Raw genomic sequence first — 19,328 nt, 5'->3', positions numbered from 1 at the left:
GGAACACCCATGCGGAAGTGAGAGAGGCAGAGAAACTTGCCCTGTCAGCCAGAGCAGCACAACCTCCCGGGCAGGACGCAGGGACGTGAGCCGCCCACCCAAGGGCCCTGAACTGAACGACTCTAACTCTCTCATCCTTTGGAGAGAACGTGGAGTGAGACCTAAGACGAGAGCCAGAAAGAGTCAGTCATCAGGGACTCGCAAGGGACAGTCCGATCCGTCTCCAGTTGACCAACCATTGTTCATCATACACTCTGGTCCGGGGACACATGTGAATACAACCTGTTTCGATTGTCTGTAAAGAGCAGATAAGAGATCACTGCAGACGGTGAGAAGAAAATCCATAGGAGTAATGGGCTAAAGAGTGGCTGGAACTAGAGGGAGGGGGGTGAGGGATGGGGGGTCGGGGAGACCCTCATGAGAAACAGATAAACCAACTTGGCTCTCAGTTCAGAGCAAGACTGACATAGGCAAGGATCAGACAGGAGACCTGTGTGCTGCATGTACTGAGCAAAAGGAAGGCTGAGCGTCGAGAGCCCGCCTAAACTAACCCACGACATTGCAGTGGAGCGAGCTGAGCTCGTGGACTTCTACCGAGGGTGCCTCCCAAGCCCAGCTCTGAACCCATGCTCCCCAGTTCACAAGCATTCTGCACCCACAGACACAGACAGATCCCCAGCTGGAGGCAAACGATATCAGCCACCTAGACCGGCCTGGGATGAGCCACCAGGCACTCAGGGCCCTCCCGCGATCTCCTGATGTACAAACCGTCTCTCCCCTTCAGATCCTGTCTCGATGCGGGGACCCCAACACCCAGTTCTTTATGCCTCCCTCTGCATGTAGAGTACCTTCCAGGTGCCCAGCTAAGGCAGACTTCCAGAAGCAGGGAATTTAAAGTTGGGTTCCTCGACAGGGAAAAACCCCAGTGGTGAGGATTCTGTAGGGGCAGAAAATGTCTCCCTTCCTCCCTTCTAGGTTTTTGGGTCTAATAATAAAATTGACATCAGACAGATTAACAGGAGAGAAGCACATTTAATTTTGCACGTAAATTAAATAAAAATATGAGACTCAAAGGCAGTCAGGCAGTTGAGGCTTCTGTGACATCCTGAGCTAAGGGATGGGAGAGGGGCCCGGGGTTTCAAAGGGGATAGGGGAAATTCACAGGAAGATAAGAAGAGCAGATGACGGGTCATCATGTTTGTCCTGCTATGCAGATAAATCTGTCAGTTAAAACAGTCATTTCTGGCAATATCTCTCCTGCTGATAGATGCCCCCTGTCCGAATTCCTTTACGTAGTTAAGGAGGCAGTTAAACCTTCTCCCGAATCAGGTGGGCCTCGACTGCCTTCAGCTCAAAAGAATCCACATGCTGAAGTGACAAGTTCTGCCGCCCTTCAATTCATTAAACGCATGCCCACGCTCGGGTTTCAGTTGACGGTAAATTTGCCTGACATCTAGTAATGAGGACAGAGACGTGTCGCCAGGGACTTCTGAGAGTCCCCAGGGCACGGTCTCAGCAGCCTCCCCCTGGCCTCCACGTCAGGCTGCCACTGCCGCACCTGCTGCAGGTGACCTGCATCCATTCATTCAAGTCCATCAAACTGTCCTGAACACCGGCGACGGTGGGACACTGCTCTGGCGTCTGGGGAAACTGCAAAGGCACCCAGGTCCCTGGTCTCGGGGACCCTGCATGAGGTGTCTGCCCTGCCGGCCATAGGATGACCGTAGCTGCTTCTGCCACATCAGCCCTGGAGAGGGGACCTTGCCCGCCCCTAAGTCTCTGAGGCCGCCTTCCTGCCTTCAACAGAGCTTTTCTGAAGGTGTGAGGACGAGGGGAGGCCCCTCCCAGGTCCGCGGTCCAGGCGCACCTTCTCCTCTCCTCCCAGGGGGGTTCCCAGCGAGACAGGAAACAGCTCACTGCCCCCCCGCCCTGCCCCCCCTGCTCACCCCCCAGGTGGGCTCCAGGCAGGTCCCAAGCTACCATGAGGCTAACCGAGAAAGAAGTTTCCCCCGTGCCCACCAGGGCCCTCCTCCTGCCCCAGCGCGCCCTCTCCCCGGCATGTCTGATGGTACCTCTCCATCCCCTTCAGGGTCCCAAGCCAGTGACTGTGGCCACGTGGGGACACCAGGGCGCGAAGGCCAGCTCCGCTCTTCCTCACGATCCCTTGTCCAGAGTGAGGAGATGCTCACCCCACGCCTTTCCTGGCGCTCTCAGGTCCTCAGCTCTGCCCTGCCGGAAACAAGCCTTCCCACCAGAGCCCACGATTTCCCCAAAAGCAGCCCAGCACGCAGCCTAGAGCATTCGCAGTCTACAGAGAGCTGGACCGCATTGCTCTCCCTCTTCTGGCCTAGTCACGTCTCCAAGTGTGGAGAGGAAAGGGAGACGGCCCCTTGGAGGAAGTTTACATCTGCCCCGGTACTTGCCATGTTCCATCTTAAATTCTGGACGTTTGCAGAACCTCCTTGAGGACAGCTACCATGTCTTGTGTAGTTTTGTTACCCTCCCCCTGCTTGTACACACACACACACACACACACACACACATATACACACCTCAAACTGGGTGCCTGTGCTGAATGAATGATGGACATTACCTTGCCTGACCTGCCCAGCTAACCTTACTTACCATGACATGCCATCATCTCTGACTTTGTCTTTCTAGAATTCCTACATTGTCAGAGGAATTTGGAAAGCCCTCAAGAAACGCTTCAAAATTGCCATACTGGAGAGAAGGGAGCATCTTTCCAGGAATTTGCCTCCAGGGTGTTTCTGGTGAGACCCAGGTCCGGAGAACACCACCCCTTCCTGGTTATAGTGGGAGCCCCTATCGCCTCCCTGTCCCAAAAAAAAACTTCATAAAAGGCTCAGAATTCCCCAGACAAGCAGGTGGACACTGCTCTGACTCAAGCCAGAGCAGCAAGTTGTCCACAGTGCCTTCGTGGCAGGAGCTGTGCTTCTGCAAGAGGATAAGACCCCTGACCGGGCCAGAGCTACTCTCCTGCTCTAAGAGTCTGGGGGGCCTATTTGCTGCTGAGGAGTTTGTTCTGAGCTGGACATTGTACTTCTGGTGAGTCTCCGCTTTTCACACAAAGATATTCTTTTCTAAGGAAACATTTCCCTGTCAGTGGGGGTTGGCTCAGGATGGAAGCAGTGAGAGTGGTGTGGCGTGATCACTCCTGGCTTTCGTGCATGTGGTCAGCCAACATTTGTGGAGCATCGTTATGTGCCAGGCATGGAGATCAGAGCTATCATCCGAAGCCTGCGACAGGTACATTAACAGGAAGGGAGACGAGCAAATAAAACACAATGAAGGAGGTTTGCAGAGGGTGTTAGAGGCGCACCACAGACAGGAAGGTACCTACCACCCAGCTTGGGAAGGGGCTTGTCATGGAGGGGGTAAAGCCTGAGCTGAGTCTTGAAGCACTAGGAGTTGGCCAAGGTACAAAGAGGAGAAGTAGGTTCCAGGCCAGAAACGACAGGTTGTGCAGAAGCACAGAAAGATCGTGGGCTAGGAAAGGAAAGCAGAAGATTCCATGGTGAGACTTGCTTGCCCAGATCAGGAGCTTGGACTCACCCAGAAAGGGGATGGAGAGCCAGTGATGGGATTGGAGCAAGGGCTTGGTGTCACCAGATTTACTTTGTGGAGAGACCTCTGTGGCTGGTGTGTGGGGAATGGATGGATGGAGTTTCCATGGCAGCAAGCGAACCAATTAGGACATGACTGAAATAACCTAGGTGAGAAGGCAGGAAGGCTTGAACTGCAATGAAGTATGGGGATGAAAAGAAATCTACAGATCCCAGGCATTTAGGAAACACTCAAGAAAGACCTTTCCACAAACTGATGGTGGGTCATGAATGGATGGAGGGGTGAGTCCTTGGGTGGTAGAGACTGTGATACTTTCTGGTTGAATGCCTTAACCAGTGAGAGAGGGAGTGGGGAAGGGAGAGTGGAGGGCTTTTATTCTAAATACCTTTGTGTTATTTGATACTTTGAAAATGAGCATTATATTAACAAAAAGCCTAAGAAGGGTGTTGTTTAAATCACTACTAGTTCTAACATATAACTTTCTGCCTGTGCACATCATAAGTTAACTTCGATAGATCATTTCTGGAACCATCACACCAAACATCACTCTCTGTAAAAATCTATTTTGAAACATGGATCCTATGTGACAGCTTCATTGATTCTTTATGAGATGTTGGAAGATTTTCTAACCCTCTAATATCAGGGAGAGAAAGAAACTCCAGGTCAGAGGTTAGTGAATTCTGTAATATCTACCCATTGTATTGAAGTTTGGGCAGAATTTTCCTAACACCTTTACACACTCAGGCATCCTCATTCAGTAACTGGGGGAGATAACCTCCCAGAGTCTGGGTACCAGACTTGACCAGTGCACCCAACAAATCCTGAGTGGCCTTGGTGAGAACTTCCTCTCCCAGAAAATAGAAAACTCAGTTCCAGCCAATAAGGAGGAAGTGAGTAAAGAAGTGAAATTAACGAAGCCATGGAAGGAAATGGTCAAATCACCTTCGATTATGTAACAACCAGCGAGTAGATGCAGACACAGCAGACAGTTTAGGAGAGAAGCGTTTCATCAGAGATTCTAGGAGAGAAGTATTTTTTAGCACCATTTAAAAAAGCATAAGAGGGCTTCCCTGGTGGCGCCGTGGTTGAGAGTCCGCCTGCCGATGCAGGGGACACGGGTTCGTGCCCCGGTCCGGGAAGATCCCACATGCCGCGGAGCGGCTGGGCCCGTGAGCCATGGCCGCTGAGCCTGCGCGTCCGGAGCCTGTGCTCCGCAACGGGAGAGGCCACGACAGTGAGAGGCCCGCGTACCGCAAAAAAAAAAAAAAAAAAAAAAAAAAAAAAAAAAAAGCATAAGATTCCAGGGACAGAAACCCTAAAGGGATTCCTTTGACAGTGCTATAACAAAGTCTTAAGGAAAAAGGAAAGGGCAAAGGAACTCAGGCAACAGAGCCACCAGGAGCAGGTGAGAAAGTGAAGATGAATAAGGAAGAAACTCAGAAAAGGGAAGAGAGAGAACTAAGAACCGAATTGGAAAGTCCCCGGGCAGCCCTGAAAGAAGGAGAAAGAAACAAACTCACACAGCTTGTCACAGCCAGGTGGGAAAGGAGGGCAGGCAAGGGAGACAATGTAGAAATGCTTGGGGACAGATACGTGATCCTCCAGGCCAATGTCCTTTAGAATATAACCGCATCACTGAGGAAGGAGTCTACAGATGGGCACTGTGGACTGCACAGGATGGGGGCAAGAAACGTTCGTAACAATAAAAAGTGGTTAAAAAAAAAAAGGTTCTGGTTTGGGTTCAGCGAACCCATATCTGAGTCACGATTCCAACATTTACTAGTTGCGTGGTCTCAGGTACGTTACTTCTGTTGGCCTCAGTTTCCTCATTGGTGAAATGGGTGCTATTTACCTCAAAGTTTACTGTGAAGATTAAATAAGATAATGAGAAAAACCTGCCTAGTACTTAGTAGGTGCTCAATAAAGGACAGCCTTTTTTTAAAAAACTTTTTTTTCACATTGACTTTTCTTTGAGTTATAGTTGATGTAAAATATTATGTGAGTTATGGGTGTACAATATAGTGATTCACAGTTTTTAAAGGTTATACTCCATTTATGGCTATTATGAAATATTGGCTATGTCCCCTGTGTTGTACAATATATCCTTGTAGCTTACTTTACACATACTAGTTTATATCTCTTAATCTCCTACCCCTATGTTACCCCTCTCCCATCCCCTCTCCCCACGGGTAACCACTAGTTTGTTCTCTATATCTGTGAGTCTGTTCCTTTTCTGCTATATTCACTAGTTTGCTGTATGTTTTGGATCCCACATGTAAGTGATGTCATTCAGTGTTTGTCTTCCTCTATCTGACTTATTTCACTAAGCATAATGCCCTCCAAGTCCATCCATGTTGCTGCAATGGCATCATTTCATTCTTTTTATGGCTGAGTAGTATTCCATTATACATATATACCACGTCTTCTGTATCCATTCATCTATTGATGGACACTTAGGTTGCTCCCATATCTTGGCAATTGTAAATAATGCTGCTATGAACATTGAGGCTGCGTGTATCTTTTCGAATTAGTGTTTTTGTTTTTGTTCTGTTTTTTTGGATATATACCCAGGAGTGGAATTGCTGAGTCGTATGGTAGTTCTATTTTTAGTTTTTTGAGAAACGTGCATACCGTTTTCCACAGTGGCTGCACCAATTTACAGTCCCACCAACAGTGTAGGAGGGTTCCCTCTTCTTGCCAACATTTGTTATATGTGTTCTTTTTTTTTTTTTTAAGGCCAATTCCTTTTTTAATAGCAAGATACAAGTAAGATATGTGTTCTTTTTGATGATACCATTCTGACAGGTGTGAGGTGATATCTCTTTGTGGTTTTGATTTGCATTTCTCTGATGATTAGCGATGTTGAGCACCTGGTCATGTGCCTGTTGGCCATCTGCATTCCATCTTTGGAAAAATGTTCAGATCTTCTACCATCTTTTTCATCTGGTTGTTTGTTTCTTTTTGATGTTGAATTCTATGAGCAAGGACAGTTTTTTTAAAAGTACTGTTTCTAAATTTCTATCCAATAAAAATGGTGTGATGGGACTTCCCTCGTGGTTCGGTGGTTGAGACTTTGCCTTCCAATGTAGGGGGTGCAGGTTCAATCCCTGGTTGGGGAGCTAAGATCCCACATGCCTCGGGGCCAAAAAACTAAAACATAAAACAGAAGCAACATTGTAAAAAATTCAATAAAAGACTTTAAAAAATGGTCCATATCCCAAAAATATCTTTTTAAAAAAATGGTGTAATATAATGGGATATGACAGGCACTTGACTCCTTCAACCTGCAGGCCATACCCAGTTAAGCCCCTCCATTTACACATTACCCATGGCTGCTTTCTCGCAACAGTGGTAAAGTTGAGTGGTTGCAACAAAGCCTAAATTATTTGCTATCTGGCTCTTTTATACATAATGTTTCCAGGCCCCTGGTACAAGTTGTATCAGAGTACTATGTCTGAGGCCGACTCTCCTGTACACACGATGTGTGCGAAAAGATATAGAGCACAAAGCCCTTGATATCCACCTTACCCACCCAGGGCTTTTCTGTTGGATCCAAAGGAAGGGCAAGTTTTCACTGGGCTCTCAGAGGTGAAATAACGACTGAGCCTATGGGGAGAGGCCACTGGAGACCATACACCTCGCTGCACCAAACCTCCTGCTTATATATCTAAGCCCTCCTTGTTCTAGACCTAGAGGAAGAATGGAATATTCCTGGAGCCTGTCTGTCGCCACTCTGAGTACCTGGGTCCAGGGGGGTAGGAAGCAGGCCCAAATGAGATGATGCTGTGAGAGGAAGAGCAGAGGTCTCAAAACTAAAAATCAGACTGCTCATTCCCAAATAATCCCCGAAGCAGGAGGAAAAGGAGTCGGGAATTCATGGAGACAGGTGTGGCTACACAGGACGTTGTTTACACATTCAGGTACCAGAAAGACCCGTGGAAATAATGGAAGGAAAATGCAGACTCTTATGAACAATGTTAGGAAGTCAATGCCAAGGATGAGAAGGGACGTGGGGAAAATGGGAGGGATGGTTGTACCTTAGTTCTGTTCTGAGCAAGGGAGTGAACCAGGAAGGAATAGTCCGCAGCGGAGAGCAGTCATCACTACATGTATCATGATGATATAAGAAGCAACCCATGATTATTTTGCTGGTCTTCTTGTTCAAAGTGATCGAAGACCATTTCAGTGAGGCCAACCTTGATGAGAGAGGTTCAACGCCCAAGATTAGGCAGAAGATGGTACCAAGGCACTTGCTGCTCTGAATCAGTGCCAGGATCCTGTCTCAGAGGAATGACCTACCAGGGTAGAGGGCAACTTGCAGCTGAGAAGGGCTTGGGTGACTCAGCAGCTGAAGAATTCCCCAAAAGCTGGAGCTCCCTGTGACGTCCTGGCATTGCCAACACCTCCCCCGCACTTCTGCTTGGTCCATTTCCCTGGGTGTCTGCATCTCCATCTCCATCGTCGTCCCTCTTCCAGGCCCTCCCTCCATGCAACTACATCTGTAGTGAGATGTTTTCTGTTTATTGGGAACCGGAAAGAAGTGCTGGGGCCTGAGTGGTTTCCTTGGAAAGACAGGGTTTAATACATGCATTGTGCAACCGGCCTGCTTGACACAATAAGAGGTTTCACTTCCTGAGATGGACCGGATGCTGCCAGGTTTTGGGTCTGGGCTACAGGATCAGGATGAGACATGGCAGAGCTGTAGAGAATACTACGTCAAAGGGCATTGCCCCATGGCTCCAAACTTTCCCTTGAGGAGAAAGAATGAGGGCTCATGCACCCTGGATACTGGTGCATGAAGAGGATGGAGAAGTAGATTCATTCCTGACCTCTATCTCAATTCCCAGAAACAGAATGGATTCACTCAGAAACGACATGGGTCCCTTGCATACCTGCTCTCCTGTCACTGGCTTCCATCCTCCTTCACTCAGCTTGTAATCACATCAGCGACTGAGTGCCTCTCTGTGTTCTCTGTCAGGAGAGCTCACAGAGCTACCAGACCACCGGGTCCTGTGGACCCCCAGCATAAAGAGTCTGAGGAAGGTGGTGGTTCCTTCAGTGAGACTTGAGGACCAGGGGTTCATTTCCAGGGTGGACCTTATGAAAGGAAAACAGAGTCATCCACCAGGCTCCCTAGGCAGGGCCTCCGGGGAGTCTGCACAAACCAAACACCCAATTTTATGAGGACTTAGGGACTATTGCTCCCCAAACTCCCAAGGAATGGATGCATTGAACAGGATGCAGCTCTTAGATTCTCTCTGAAACATATAACTTCCCAAAGATGGGATTCTTGTGTCTGCCTTCCTGATATCAAGATACTGAGAGCCCAATCAGAAGGCTGGTTGGTGAAGCCACTGCATCATTCTTGCCCACGGTAGAGTCTATTTCCCTCCTGCCTGTGAAAGTCAGGTACTCTCTCCCATGAACCATGTTGTGCAAGCCCAGGACTTGGCACAGAGTAAGCACATCCTTATTTGAGTAAAAACACTGTCAAATTCCTGCTCACTAATTCAGGCAGCAAAGCTTTACTGCCTGAACTTGCATGTCACACACTGTGCTAGGCCCAGCTCTAGAAGAGTTCACAGCCTCCTAAGGGAACCAGGTAAGTGAGCCAGGTTTCGATTCGGTGCTATAATAAGTGCTATAATATTGATGTGACAAAGGGGCTAGAGAAGGCACCGTTCCCAGACTCCATGCCCCATTTTTGACCCGGTCATTCATTCCTTCTTCTAGGGCTACCCTGGGGCAGTACCCTGGGCAGGCACTCTTCTGGTGTCTGAGTTAAACAAAGTCTGGTGCATTTCTGTACGCTAACAGCAAAATACCCAGAGAGGAATAAAGAAAACAATGCCATTTACAATAACATCGAAATACAAATAAATTTAACCAAGAAGGTGAAATATCTGTACACGGAAAATTATAAGATATTGATGCAAGAAATCAAAGACACAAATAAATGGAAAGGTATCCCATGTTTGGGACTAGAGTAACTAATATTGTTAAACTGTCCATACCACCTAAAGCCGTCTGTAGATTCATTGCAATCCCTATCAAAATTCCAATGGCATATTTCACAGAAATATAACAAACAATCCAAAAATTTGTATGGAATCACCAAAGGCCTTGAAGAGACAAGGCAACCTTAAGAACAGCAGAGCTGGAGGCATCACACTTCCTGATTTCAGACTATATTACAGAGGTATATATCTCTATATAGAGGTATACAATATGTATATAAAAGAATATTATTTAGCCATAAAAAAGAAGGAACTCCTGCTATTCGTCACAACGTGGATGAACCTTGAGGGTGTTATGCTAAGTAAAATAAGTGAGAGAAATTCAAATGCTATATGATCTCACCTAGAAGTGGGATCTTAAAAAAAAAAAAGCAAAACTCACAGGAACAGAGAAAAGAATAGTGATTGCCAAGGGCTAGGGGTTGGGAGAAATGGGGAGATGTTGGTCAAAGGGTACATACTTTCAGTTATAAGATGAATAAGTTCTGGGAATCTAATGTACAGTATGGTGATTATTATTAACTATATTGTATCACTGTATCATACGGCAGAAAGTTGCTAAAAGAGTAGATCTTAAATGTTCTCACCACCATATGTATATGTATGTATATGTATATATATGTGTGAGGTTATGGATGTGTTAACTAACCTCATTGTGGTAATCTTTTATATATATATATACCAAATCATCATGTTGTACACCTTAAACTTATACAACATTATATGTGAATTGCACTGCAATAAAGCTAGAGAAAAAAACATAGTCTAATAACTCTTGGACTTACCAAGGGATATAGCCTCAGCTGAATATTCCTTTTTTTTTTTTTTTTTGTGGTATGTGGGCCTCTCACTGTTGTGGCCTCTCCTGTTGCGGATCACAGGCTCCGGACGTGCAGGCTCAGCAGCCATGGCTCACGGGCCCAGCCGCTCCACAGCATGTGGGATCCTCCCGGACCGGGGCACGAACCCAAGTCCCCTGCATCGGCAGGCGGACTCTCAACCACCGCGCCACCAGGGAAGCCCTGAATATTCTTATTTGTAAAAATTTTCACTTTTCAGAGTTAACAGAAAAAAATTCTTTCAGGCAAAAAACATCTCTGCATCTTAAAGAGGGAATGTGATCACGAAGCCTGACTTATTCACAATCTTTTCAAATATGTTCTCAATCCAGGCTCGTTTCACCATTCACCAAACATTGATGGAGATTCCATATGCAATTGGCTAGGGTACCAGCACCTGGTCTGAATGGGTTGGATGAGCTTGTCTCCAAGGTTTCCCCAGCCCCATCTGGAGCCTGAACCCCTGCACTACTGTGTTTTCTCTGCTTCATCCTAGCAAGATCAAGTGTCTCCCCAGAGGCTCCCAGTAATTACTCCCCAGTAATTGACCCGGAGCCCCCAAGGTAGAAAACAGCACGCTGGGTGCAGAACTGGCAGGGTTACTGTTACTTCATTAGGCCCATTTATCCATCTCCAAGTGGGAAGGTTCCTAAACTTATGTGCAAAGAGTGAGGGAGCATTTGTATGTGTGTCTCTCTGCGTGTCTTCCACTTTACCCCAGAGATCCTAAATTAAAACATCCTTCTAACCTAGGAAACCCCAGTATTTGATTGACATCATCTGCACAATAGTTGTCAGAAAAAACAACATATATTTGCATAATGACACATTTGCAAAAATATGTCACAGTTTGCTACCACTTGCCCTTCCAAGGATTAGAGAATTTTTTCAGTTTACCCTCTCCCAGAAGTTCCCATCCATCCTCTTTTTTTTTAACTTGGTTGTGAAATCAGTTAACCAAACCGGGAAATTTCTTAGCTCCTCACTTCTGCTTTTGAAGGCCATAAAATAGTGAGGGAGAAACTGGCAGACAGCATACCTCTTGGAGACGCAACAGGCCACTCCGGGATTCTATTCTCTCCAGACAGCCTTCATTGTCCAGGTACCACTTTAATTCTTCCTTATGACTAGGTCCTAAGGGAGTCTCTCTCTCTCTCTCTCTCTCTCTCTCTCTCTCTCTCTCTCCCCCCCCCACCCGCTCTCTCCCTCTCTCCCTCCCTTCCCCTCTCCCTCCCTCCTTCTCTCTGGGCCTGAGGGCTAGGCTTTTTGCAAATGCCAGATGTACTATAATGCCATAACTTGCAAAATATTGCGGATTAATACTGCTTATCTCACAGCTGGTGTCTGAGAGCTCAGCATCAAACCTCTGCCCCAGGTCTCCTAATAAATCCACTCCTGGTTTAGGCTTGATTTAGCAAATGTTTTACTCTGGACCCAAAGGATGACTCTTTCACGCATTCACTTATGCGTTCAAAGATCGCTTCTTTGCATGCCTACCAGGTAGTAGATGCTGAGGGCAATTCACGTGTGAAGGCAGCCCTCGTGGGGACTGGCGTGGCAAATGGTCACTCATTTTCTCCTCTCTACACAGGTTTCTGAAGCAGCCATGGCAACGGTACCTGAACCCACCAACGAAGTGATGGCTTACTACAGGTCAGTGGGAAAATTGATACCAGTAATGTGAACAGGGCTCCCCTCTCAAGAGTGGAGTGTGTCATCTGAGCTTGAAGACCAGATTTGCCCCCACCAAACTGCCTCTTTCAGTGGCAAGCAGGGTTCCAAGGCAAATCTGCTTTAAAGACTAATTTCCCACTATAAGTCTGGCCTTGGCACCCATAGGCCATCTAGATGTTGCTGCAGGGACAGCCTGCAGAGGGCAAACAGGAAGGAAAGGTGTCAAGTGGACAATACAGGGGATCCCTTGCAACATTTGGCTTAAATGAGACAGAAAGCTCAGATTTTAACTGGGCTGGAAGTTAGGTCTCAGCATCCAACAGAGAGCAACGTGGGTACCTGCCCTGCCTCATTTGCTTTTCCATTGCATATCACCACGGAACCTGGCAGCTTCAGGCAGCCCTAAGGAACATGCTGTTTGCAGTTTCCTATTAACGGTGAAGACTGTTTGCAGGGAAGGAAAAATAATCTTGTCCAGGAGACATAATTGAACAATCTCTCTGTTTTTATTACAGTGACAAGAATGACCTGTTATTTGAGGCTGACGGCCCCAAACAGATGAAGGTGAGTCCGTGGGCTTAGCTCCCAACACATGAAGGGGCTCTGACATGGGAAAGGCTCAAGGAAAGGGGTCCACCTTGTTCCTATGGAGTTTTGTGTTCAAATGATTTTCTCCTCTTCCAGTGAGACAGACGCAGGCTGGCCACTACGCAGCTCCCACGCCACCACAGTGGTTCACTGAGGCTTGGTGATGGTGGCCATGCTTGCAGAGGGTGGGGGGGAATTACAGTGGAGATAGCGTTTGCTGTTTCATGTTAGGAAGACGGTCCAGGCTCCAACGCAAATTTGATTCTCCTTTTAGAAGAGGCTTTTAGCCCTCAGAGTGATGAAACTACGTTAATCACTTAAGTCACACTCTGAGACCCAGAGAAGATGATCTTGAGAATGAACGTGTCTGCATCCTTTAACGGTGGAGTTGCTTTTTGCTCCCTGGGATGGAGCTTATGATAACAGGGCATAGATGATGTACAGAAAAAGTTTAGTTGGGAGTGGCAAGAAAATTATTCACTTGCCAGTGGATCTTGGTCAAGTCATTTTACCCCTCTGATCTTCATCTAAAAAATAAGGCTCATGAGCTGGATGACGTCAGAGACCCTAGCATCCCGCAACCTTCAGTTCTGAAATATTGTCAGCAGGAGCTAAGTCTATCCCAGCAGAGGAGTATTTCTCTGACTCTTTTTTTTTTTTTTTGCGGTACGCGGGCCCCTCACTGCTGTGGCCTCTCCCGTTGCGGAGCACAGGCTCCGGATGCGCAGGCTTAGCGGCCATGGCTCACGGGCCCAGCCGCTCCGCGGCATGTGGGATCTTCCCGGACCGGGGCATGAACCCGTGTCCCCTGCATCGGCAGGCGGACTCTCAACCACTGCGCCACCACGGAAGCCCTCTGACTCTTATCTTAACGGAGAGCCTTGCTGATGTTCCAGCTGGCTCTTCTCTTCTGTAAGAGGCCTGATAACTTTCCCAGGGTGTCCAGCCATCAGCCCAGCTAATGCACTTGTACAGATTAGCAGGCAGCTACTTCTCTCTTACTTTTTTAGTTCATGACAGCCTCCTCCAGCCTCCTCATCCAGTCTCAGTCTTGTTAAAAGCACATCTCTTTAAAGGTTTTAAAACCAGCGTAACTGGTTTTCTCTGGCCCTGGGTGGGGTGCGACCCGGCCCTCCTCCACTGTCTCTTCCAGGAGCCTGGCTCTCCCTCATCTGGGGCCTCTGCTCTGGGCAGGAACTTATCTCGCACTCAGCTTTCCTCTGCACTGTTATATGTCTCTTTAGCTGTCCTTCAAGCTTTTAAACCATTATCGTGCCTTGGGGGCAACCTCAGTTAAGCCTTAATGCAGTTAGTTATACAGGTTCTCTGAATAAGGTGGAAATGGGAACCTATTTCAGGAATAGTAACCACTTTTAAAGTATTGGCAGGTTATTTATGAGAGAGCATTTGAGAGAAAAAAAAAACTTGTATAGAATAATTGTTGATTGGGCTTCCCTGGTGGCGCAGTGGTTGAGAGTCCGCCTGCCGATGCAGGGCACACGGGTTCGTGCCCCGGTCTGGGAAGATCCCACATGCCGCGGAGCGGCTTGGCCCGTGAGCCATGGCCACTGAGCCTGCGCGTCCGGAGCCTGTGCTCCACAACGGGAGAGACCACAACAGCAAGAGGCCCGCGTACCGCAAAAAAAAAAGAATAATTGTTGATTGAGCATAGATGTATTGAAAATATTATGATCATCATTGCCATGAAAAATTAACTACATAGTGTTAGTGCATTAGATTTACAAAAATATCAAAAGTGTAAGAAGGTATAAGTTTATAGTTAGGTGGAGCATGTGTAAAAGAGATAAGGTAGAAATGGTATTTATTCTAGAAGAATGCCATATAGGGCATCAGAAAGCCAACGTTTTAGTTTTGGGTCTGCCTCTCTCTTGCCACGTGCCCTTGGGTAAGCCACTTAACCTCTCTGGGCTGCAGAGAGATGAACGTTTATCCTTAGAAGCTCTGTTACCCCCTCCTTCGTCCTCTCTCATGTCAAAACCAGAGTTTTCTGGCACAAGCACCTTCCCACGCTGACTTCCTTATTCTCTCTACAGTGCTGCGTCCAACACCTGGACCTCAGCTCCACGGGAGATGAGAGCATCCACCTGCAAATCTCCCACCAGCTCTACAACAAAAGCTTCAGGCATGTGGTGTCGGTCATCGTGGCTGTGGAGAAGCTGCAGAAGATCCCCTGCTCACAGACCTTCCAGGATGATGGCCTGAAGAGCATCTTTTCACTCATCTTTGAAGAAGGTAACTAACGAGAGCTGAGGGCAGACACGAGATTGCTGGTCATTTCCTTCTCAGAGGCCGTAACCCAACAGTCAACTAAACTTCCCTAAAGCTGAAACCCTTTAAAAGTAGAAGGCCCAGCAGTGAGAGGCAAACAGAGACACCTAGAAACCCAATTAATCATCTCTTTAGTTGAAACCATTCTTTTTTTTTTTGTCTTCCATCAGATCGATTTGTTCACTTAAAAGATTTTTTAAGGAATTCTTCTTTACTGAAAGGATGGTGTAACTGGGTAATAGTGCTATTAATCTTAAGAATGGAAGCTTTTCCAGAATATATTCATGGTCACGCATAAAATGGTACCCAAAATGTAACATCTCAAGACACGACTGTATAAAATCCAATTTGGTGATGGTTTTAGTCTCATTTTTAGTTGTTGAAACTATTCTTAAAATAGGACCTTGATAACTACTGATCTTTGCAAAGCACCCAATCATTCTGAGGGCTTTCACTTATGTATCTTCTGCGAGTGTCAGAATATCCCTGTTGGGCCAGTTCTATTGCCGCTGCCACTTTACATAAGTAGCTCTATGGCCCATCCACAGCCAGCAATAGAGCTGAGGCTTGAACCCAAATCTTAGGGTGCCAGGCCCAGTGTTCTGACGCACCCCAGCTTCCTGCCCACCAATGTTATAATCAAACTTTGGCTGTGCGTGCTCAGATATCCTCGGAGGAACCCAATTCTGCTGCTTCACAACACCAGGCCTGCCCCTCTGAGCTTCCACCTAAACGACGTCTGTGCTCCACATTTTAGAGCCTGTCATCTTTGAAACGTACGACGATGATCTTCTGTGTGACGCGGCTGTGCAGTCGCTGACCTGCAAACTCCAGGACAGAGACCAAAAATCCCTGGTGCTGGCTAGCCCGTGTGTGCTGAAGGCTCTCCACCTCCTCGCACGGGACATGAACCGAGAAGGTACCTGGGGACACCCTGCTTCTTTTCTTGGCCTCCTGGTAGCTTGCTAATTCTCTACACTTTCAACAGAGTAGATGATTAAGGCAAATGATCAACAGCAGTGAAATAACATACAATAAAGGATATGTTTTTGTTTGGGTCCTAGCGTTGACACCAGATCGACTCCCTTAGAGCATTTATTTTTCAGCAAGAGAGGTGACTCTGAGAAATTAGGGGGCTCAAGCACGCTCAGGACCACTGTTCACTCAAGTCATTTAATGGTAGCGCCACGTCAGTGCTTCTTTTAGAAAGGAGTCATTTGATGGACAAGACCTAACCGCCCGTGGGTTCTTTCTTCCTGTTGTTGCAGTTGAAACTAGAATGGTGAGGAGATAATTTGTTCCCCCGCCTCATGCCCAGCCCCGCCCCCTCGCCCCTAACATCTTTCCGGCCCAATACCAGATGGTTCCTTAGAGGGAAACCTTACTGACAAGCAGGAACTCATATCTCTCTACGGTCACTGGCAATTGTCTCGAGACTGAGGGGCCCACGGGTTGTGGGAATCTGCCCAGCACTTTGCCACCGTGGCTGCGGTCCAGGGGGCAGCTGAAAGAAGCAGGCAGTTCTCTTCCAAGGCTGCTGACCTTGGAGAGAGGCATCACTGTGGGAAAGCTTCCTGGTGTGAGCCAAGTCAAGACAGCCCTGTTTCCTTAGAATTGCACTGTGAGGGTGACCTTGGGGCCTCCAAGTCAGACAGCTATGACTAGGGAAGATTAAAATGCATGTCTCGGGCTTCCCTGGTGGCGCAGTGGTTGAGAGTCCACCTGCCGGTGCAGGGGACACGGGTTCGTGCCCCGGTCCGGGAAGATCCCACATGCCGCGGAGCGGCTGGGCCCGTGAGCCATGGCCGCTGAGCCTGCGCGTCCGGAGCCTGTGCTCAGCAGCGGGAGAGGCCGCAACAGTGAGACGCCCGCGTACCGCAAAAAAAAAAAAAAAAAAAAATGCATGTCTCTCTTTGCAGCCACTTTTCCCAGCTAAGCTCCTTTCCCAAGTTCTTCCCACTTCCTTCTCTACATTCCTGAAACAGATCCATGCCCGATGTTTTTCCGGGACCCAGCTTTCTCTCTTTTCTCGCTTTTCATGTTGATCAAATTATTGTGCTCTTGTGGATGGACACATCACCCGTCAGGGACAAGATGACTTTCTGCAGTTTCTAAAAATCAGACCCCCTGATTCTTCATTGCCACTGTGGTGAGGCTCTGAGAAGCCCCTAGACCTTCTCTGGGGAAAAACCTGTTTCAACCAACTGAACCTGCTATGATCTGTGAGAAGCCCCATTACCCTGTCTGTTAAGCCACAGGAACCTCGGTGTGGGTTTCCGCAGAGGATGCTAAATTGTAAGAGTCCCTGCAGTGCTGTGTGTCCCTAACCATGAGACCCCTTTCCTCTCCCCAGTGGTTTTCTGCATGAGCTTCGTGCAAGGAGATGAAAGTAACGACAAGATACCTGTGGCCTTAGGCCTCAAGGAAAAGAATCTATACCTGTCTTGTGTGATGAAAGGCGATAGGCCCATCCTGCAGCTGGAGGTGAGTGGGTACCAGGGGCTGAAGGCCCTTCTCAGGCTCCTCTGAAGGACGCCTAGCCATCACTTTCTTCCAGGACAACTACCTCTTCCCCTTAGAAACTCTGGGAGCAGAGCTACTTGATAACTTTGCATAGATGTAAATAAGTTTAATGTAAGTGTTAAATGCATGCAACTTTCACTCCCACCACAGAAAATTAAATCATTATGTAGATGTTCTTGTGTCTTGCCGTCGTGACCACCCAATAGATTATACATTGCTAGGGTTGCTCCACTTGTTAGATGACGTTTTGGGAACTTAATCTGCTCAGGGGACCTGTCACCTGCCATCATTTCCAACCCTCTCCCAAAATCACACCTCCCCTCACCCGCTTTCCCAGCAAAAGCTTCATTTCCAAGCTGAAGTCATTCTAGCCACAGGGCCATGAGGACAATACAGCAAAGTCCCTGCAAACAGATACGCCTAGGAGCTTTAATCTAATTTTCACTTTTGAAAAACATTCCCACCTAGCATTTGATGCTAAGTTTCAGAAGAGGATAAGGGACACCTTCAGTCACCACATAGAAACCTGGGGTCTCAAAGATAACTCAGGAGTCTGGCTCCTGGGCCTGTGACCTTCGTATCCATTTTCTCTCTAGCCGACCCAGAGAATATCTTTGTCCAGATCAGAGTAGAGCGTCTGTGTCCCTGCCCTCATGAAAATGTTTATTTCTGTTTTGCTGCAGGAGGTAGACCCCAAAACTTACCCAAAGTGGAAGATGGAAAAGCGATTTGTCTTCAACAAGACAGAAATCAAGAATAGCGTCGAATTTGAATCTGCCCTGTACCCCAACTGGTACATCAGCACCTCTCAAGCAGAAGAAAAGCCCATCTTCCTAGGACGTTCCAAAGGCGGCCATGATATAACTGACTTCACCATGGAAATCATCTCTCCCTAAAGGAAGCTGTACCCAGAGTCCATATGGGCTGAATGACCCTGAGGGCTAGCAGAAGGGGAATCGAAGAGCATGGCTGCAGCCTGAACTTCACTGTTGTCTAATCAATGCCCAACTTCCCTCCGTATATTCGTGCTACGAGACCTCCTGCCCACCAGCCGGCGGGAATAACCCCACTCTTCCCACGCTTCTTCTGCCCGTCCTCAGACCCCAACCACTGAGCCAGCCCTCTCTCCCCTCTTCCACTCACTCAAAGCCAGCCTGGCAGAAACCATGGCACACTAGGTTCAGAGAAATCCTCTGTCCTTTGCACACAGCTTCTGATGAGTGACCATTTCATTATTTATTTATTTATTTATTGATGGGTTAATCTATTTAATTTAATTCAAGGGGGCCAAGAAACAGCAGAGTCTGTGAAAAATCCCTGTCTTCTATATCTGTGGAACCAATTTCATTTGGGCTAGTGTGCCGTCTTTATATCAAGTCCTTTCACTAAGCCGGAAAATATTTAAGCTCAGATCATTTCAAAAGGAATATTTATGAATGAGGAAGGATGATCAGATTGTTCAATGATTTTGAAATAAAGTTCACTGAAAACAAATGTTTTGCCACGTGGTCATTGACTTGTCTTGGATCTGACATAGAAGAGTCAAGGTAAATGGGGCCATGAGCATCCTCCTTGGGGACCCAGAAGCTCATTCCTCATCACTGAATGCGAGATACTTAGGAACATCACTGGCCAGAAAAGACCAGCCTTGATACCTCTCCCTTTCGTTTCTATTGTTCATCAAAAGTATATCTGGTGGGCTTCCGTGGTGGCGCTGTGGTTGAGAGTCAGCCTGCCGATGCAGGGGACACGGGTTCGTGCCCCGGTCCGGGAAGATCCCACATGCCGCGGAGCGGCTGGGCCCGTGAGCCAT

The 19,328-nt window shown here is 47.6% G+C and overlaps 1 protein-coding gene across 3 annotated transcripts; it reads left to right on the top strand.

The window, feature by feature from the left end:
* The first annotated feature begins 2,654 nt into the window (after window positions 1-2,654).
* IL1B (interleukin 1 beta) lies at window positions 2,655-19,009 on the top strand. Of its 3 annotated transcripts, none has more exons than XM_033416305.2 (7): window positions 2,655-2,782; window positions 12,033-12,094; window positions 12,631-12,679; window positions 14,758-14,956; window positions 15,750-15,911; window positions 17,346-17,476; window positions 18,199-19,009. In XM_033416305.2, exons 2-7 carry the CDS (start codon window positions 12,048-12,050, stop codon window positions 18,409-18,411), a joined length of 801 nt encoding a protein of 266 aa, XP_033272196.2. In that variant the 5' UTR covers window positions 2,655-2,782; window positions 12,033-12,047; the 3' UTR covers window positions 18,412-19,009. The 3 variants fall into 3 exon arrangements, with proteins under 3 accessions (XP_033272196.2, XP_004285688.2, XP_049551853.1); XM_004285640.4 differs by lacking the exon at window positions 2,655-2,782 and adding an exon at window positions 10,686-11,543; XM_049695896.1 differs by lacking the exon at window positions 2,655-2,782 and having other exon boundaries at window positions 11,951-12,094.
* Window positions 19,010-19,328: the final 319 nt, after the last annotated feature.

The sequence above is a fragment of the Orcinus orca genome, chromosome 13 (genome assembly GCF_937001465.1).
Source record: "Orcinus orca chromosome 13, mOrcOrc1.1, whole genome shotgun sequence".
NCBI lineage: Eukaryota > Metazoa > Chordata > Mammalia > Artiodactyla > Delphinidae > Orcinus > Orcinus orca.
The sequence above is the reverse complement of the archived record's forward strand: the minus strand, read 5'-3'. Positions and strand labels throughout refer to the sequence as shown.

Coding starts and splice junctions, on each gene's coding strand:
- IL1B (XM_049695896.1), top strand. CDS start 12,003: ATGGTCACTCATTTTCTCCTCTCTACACAGGTTTCTGAAGCAGCCATG. Junction 12,095..12,630: donor GAAGTGATGGCTTACTACAG/GTCAGTGGGAAA, acceptor TTTTTATTACAG/TGACAAGAATGACCTGTTAT. Junction 14,957..15,749: donor TTCACTCATCTTTGAAGAAG/GTAACTAACGAG, acceptor TCCACATTTTAG/AGCCTGTCATCTTTGAAACG.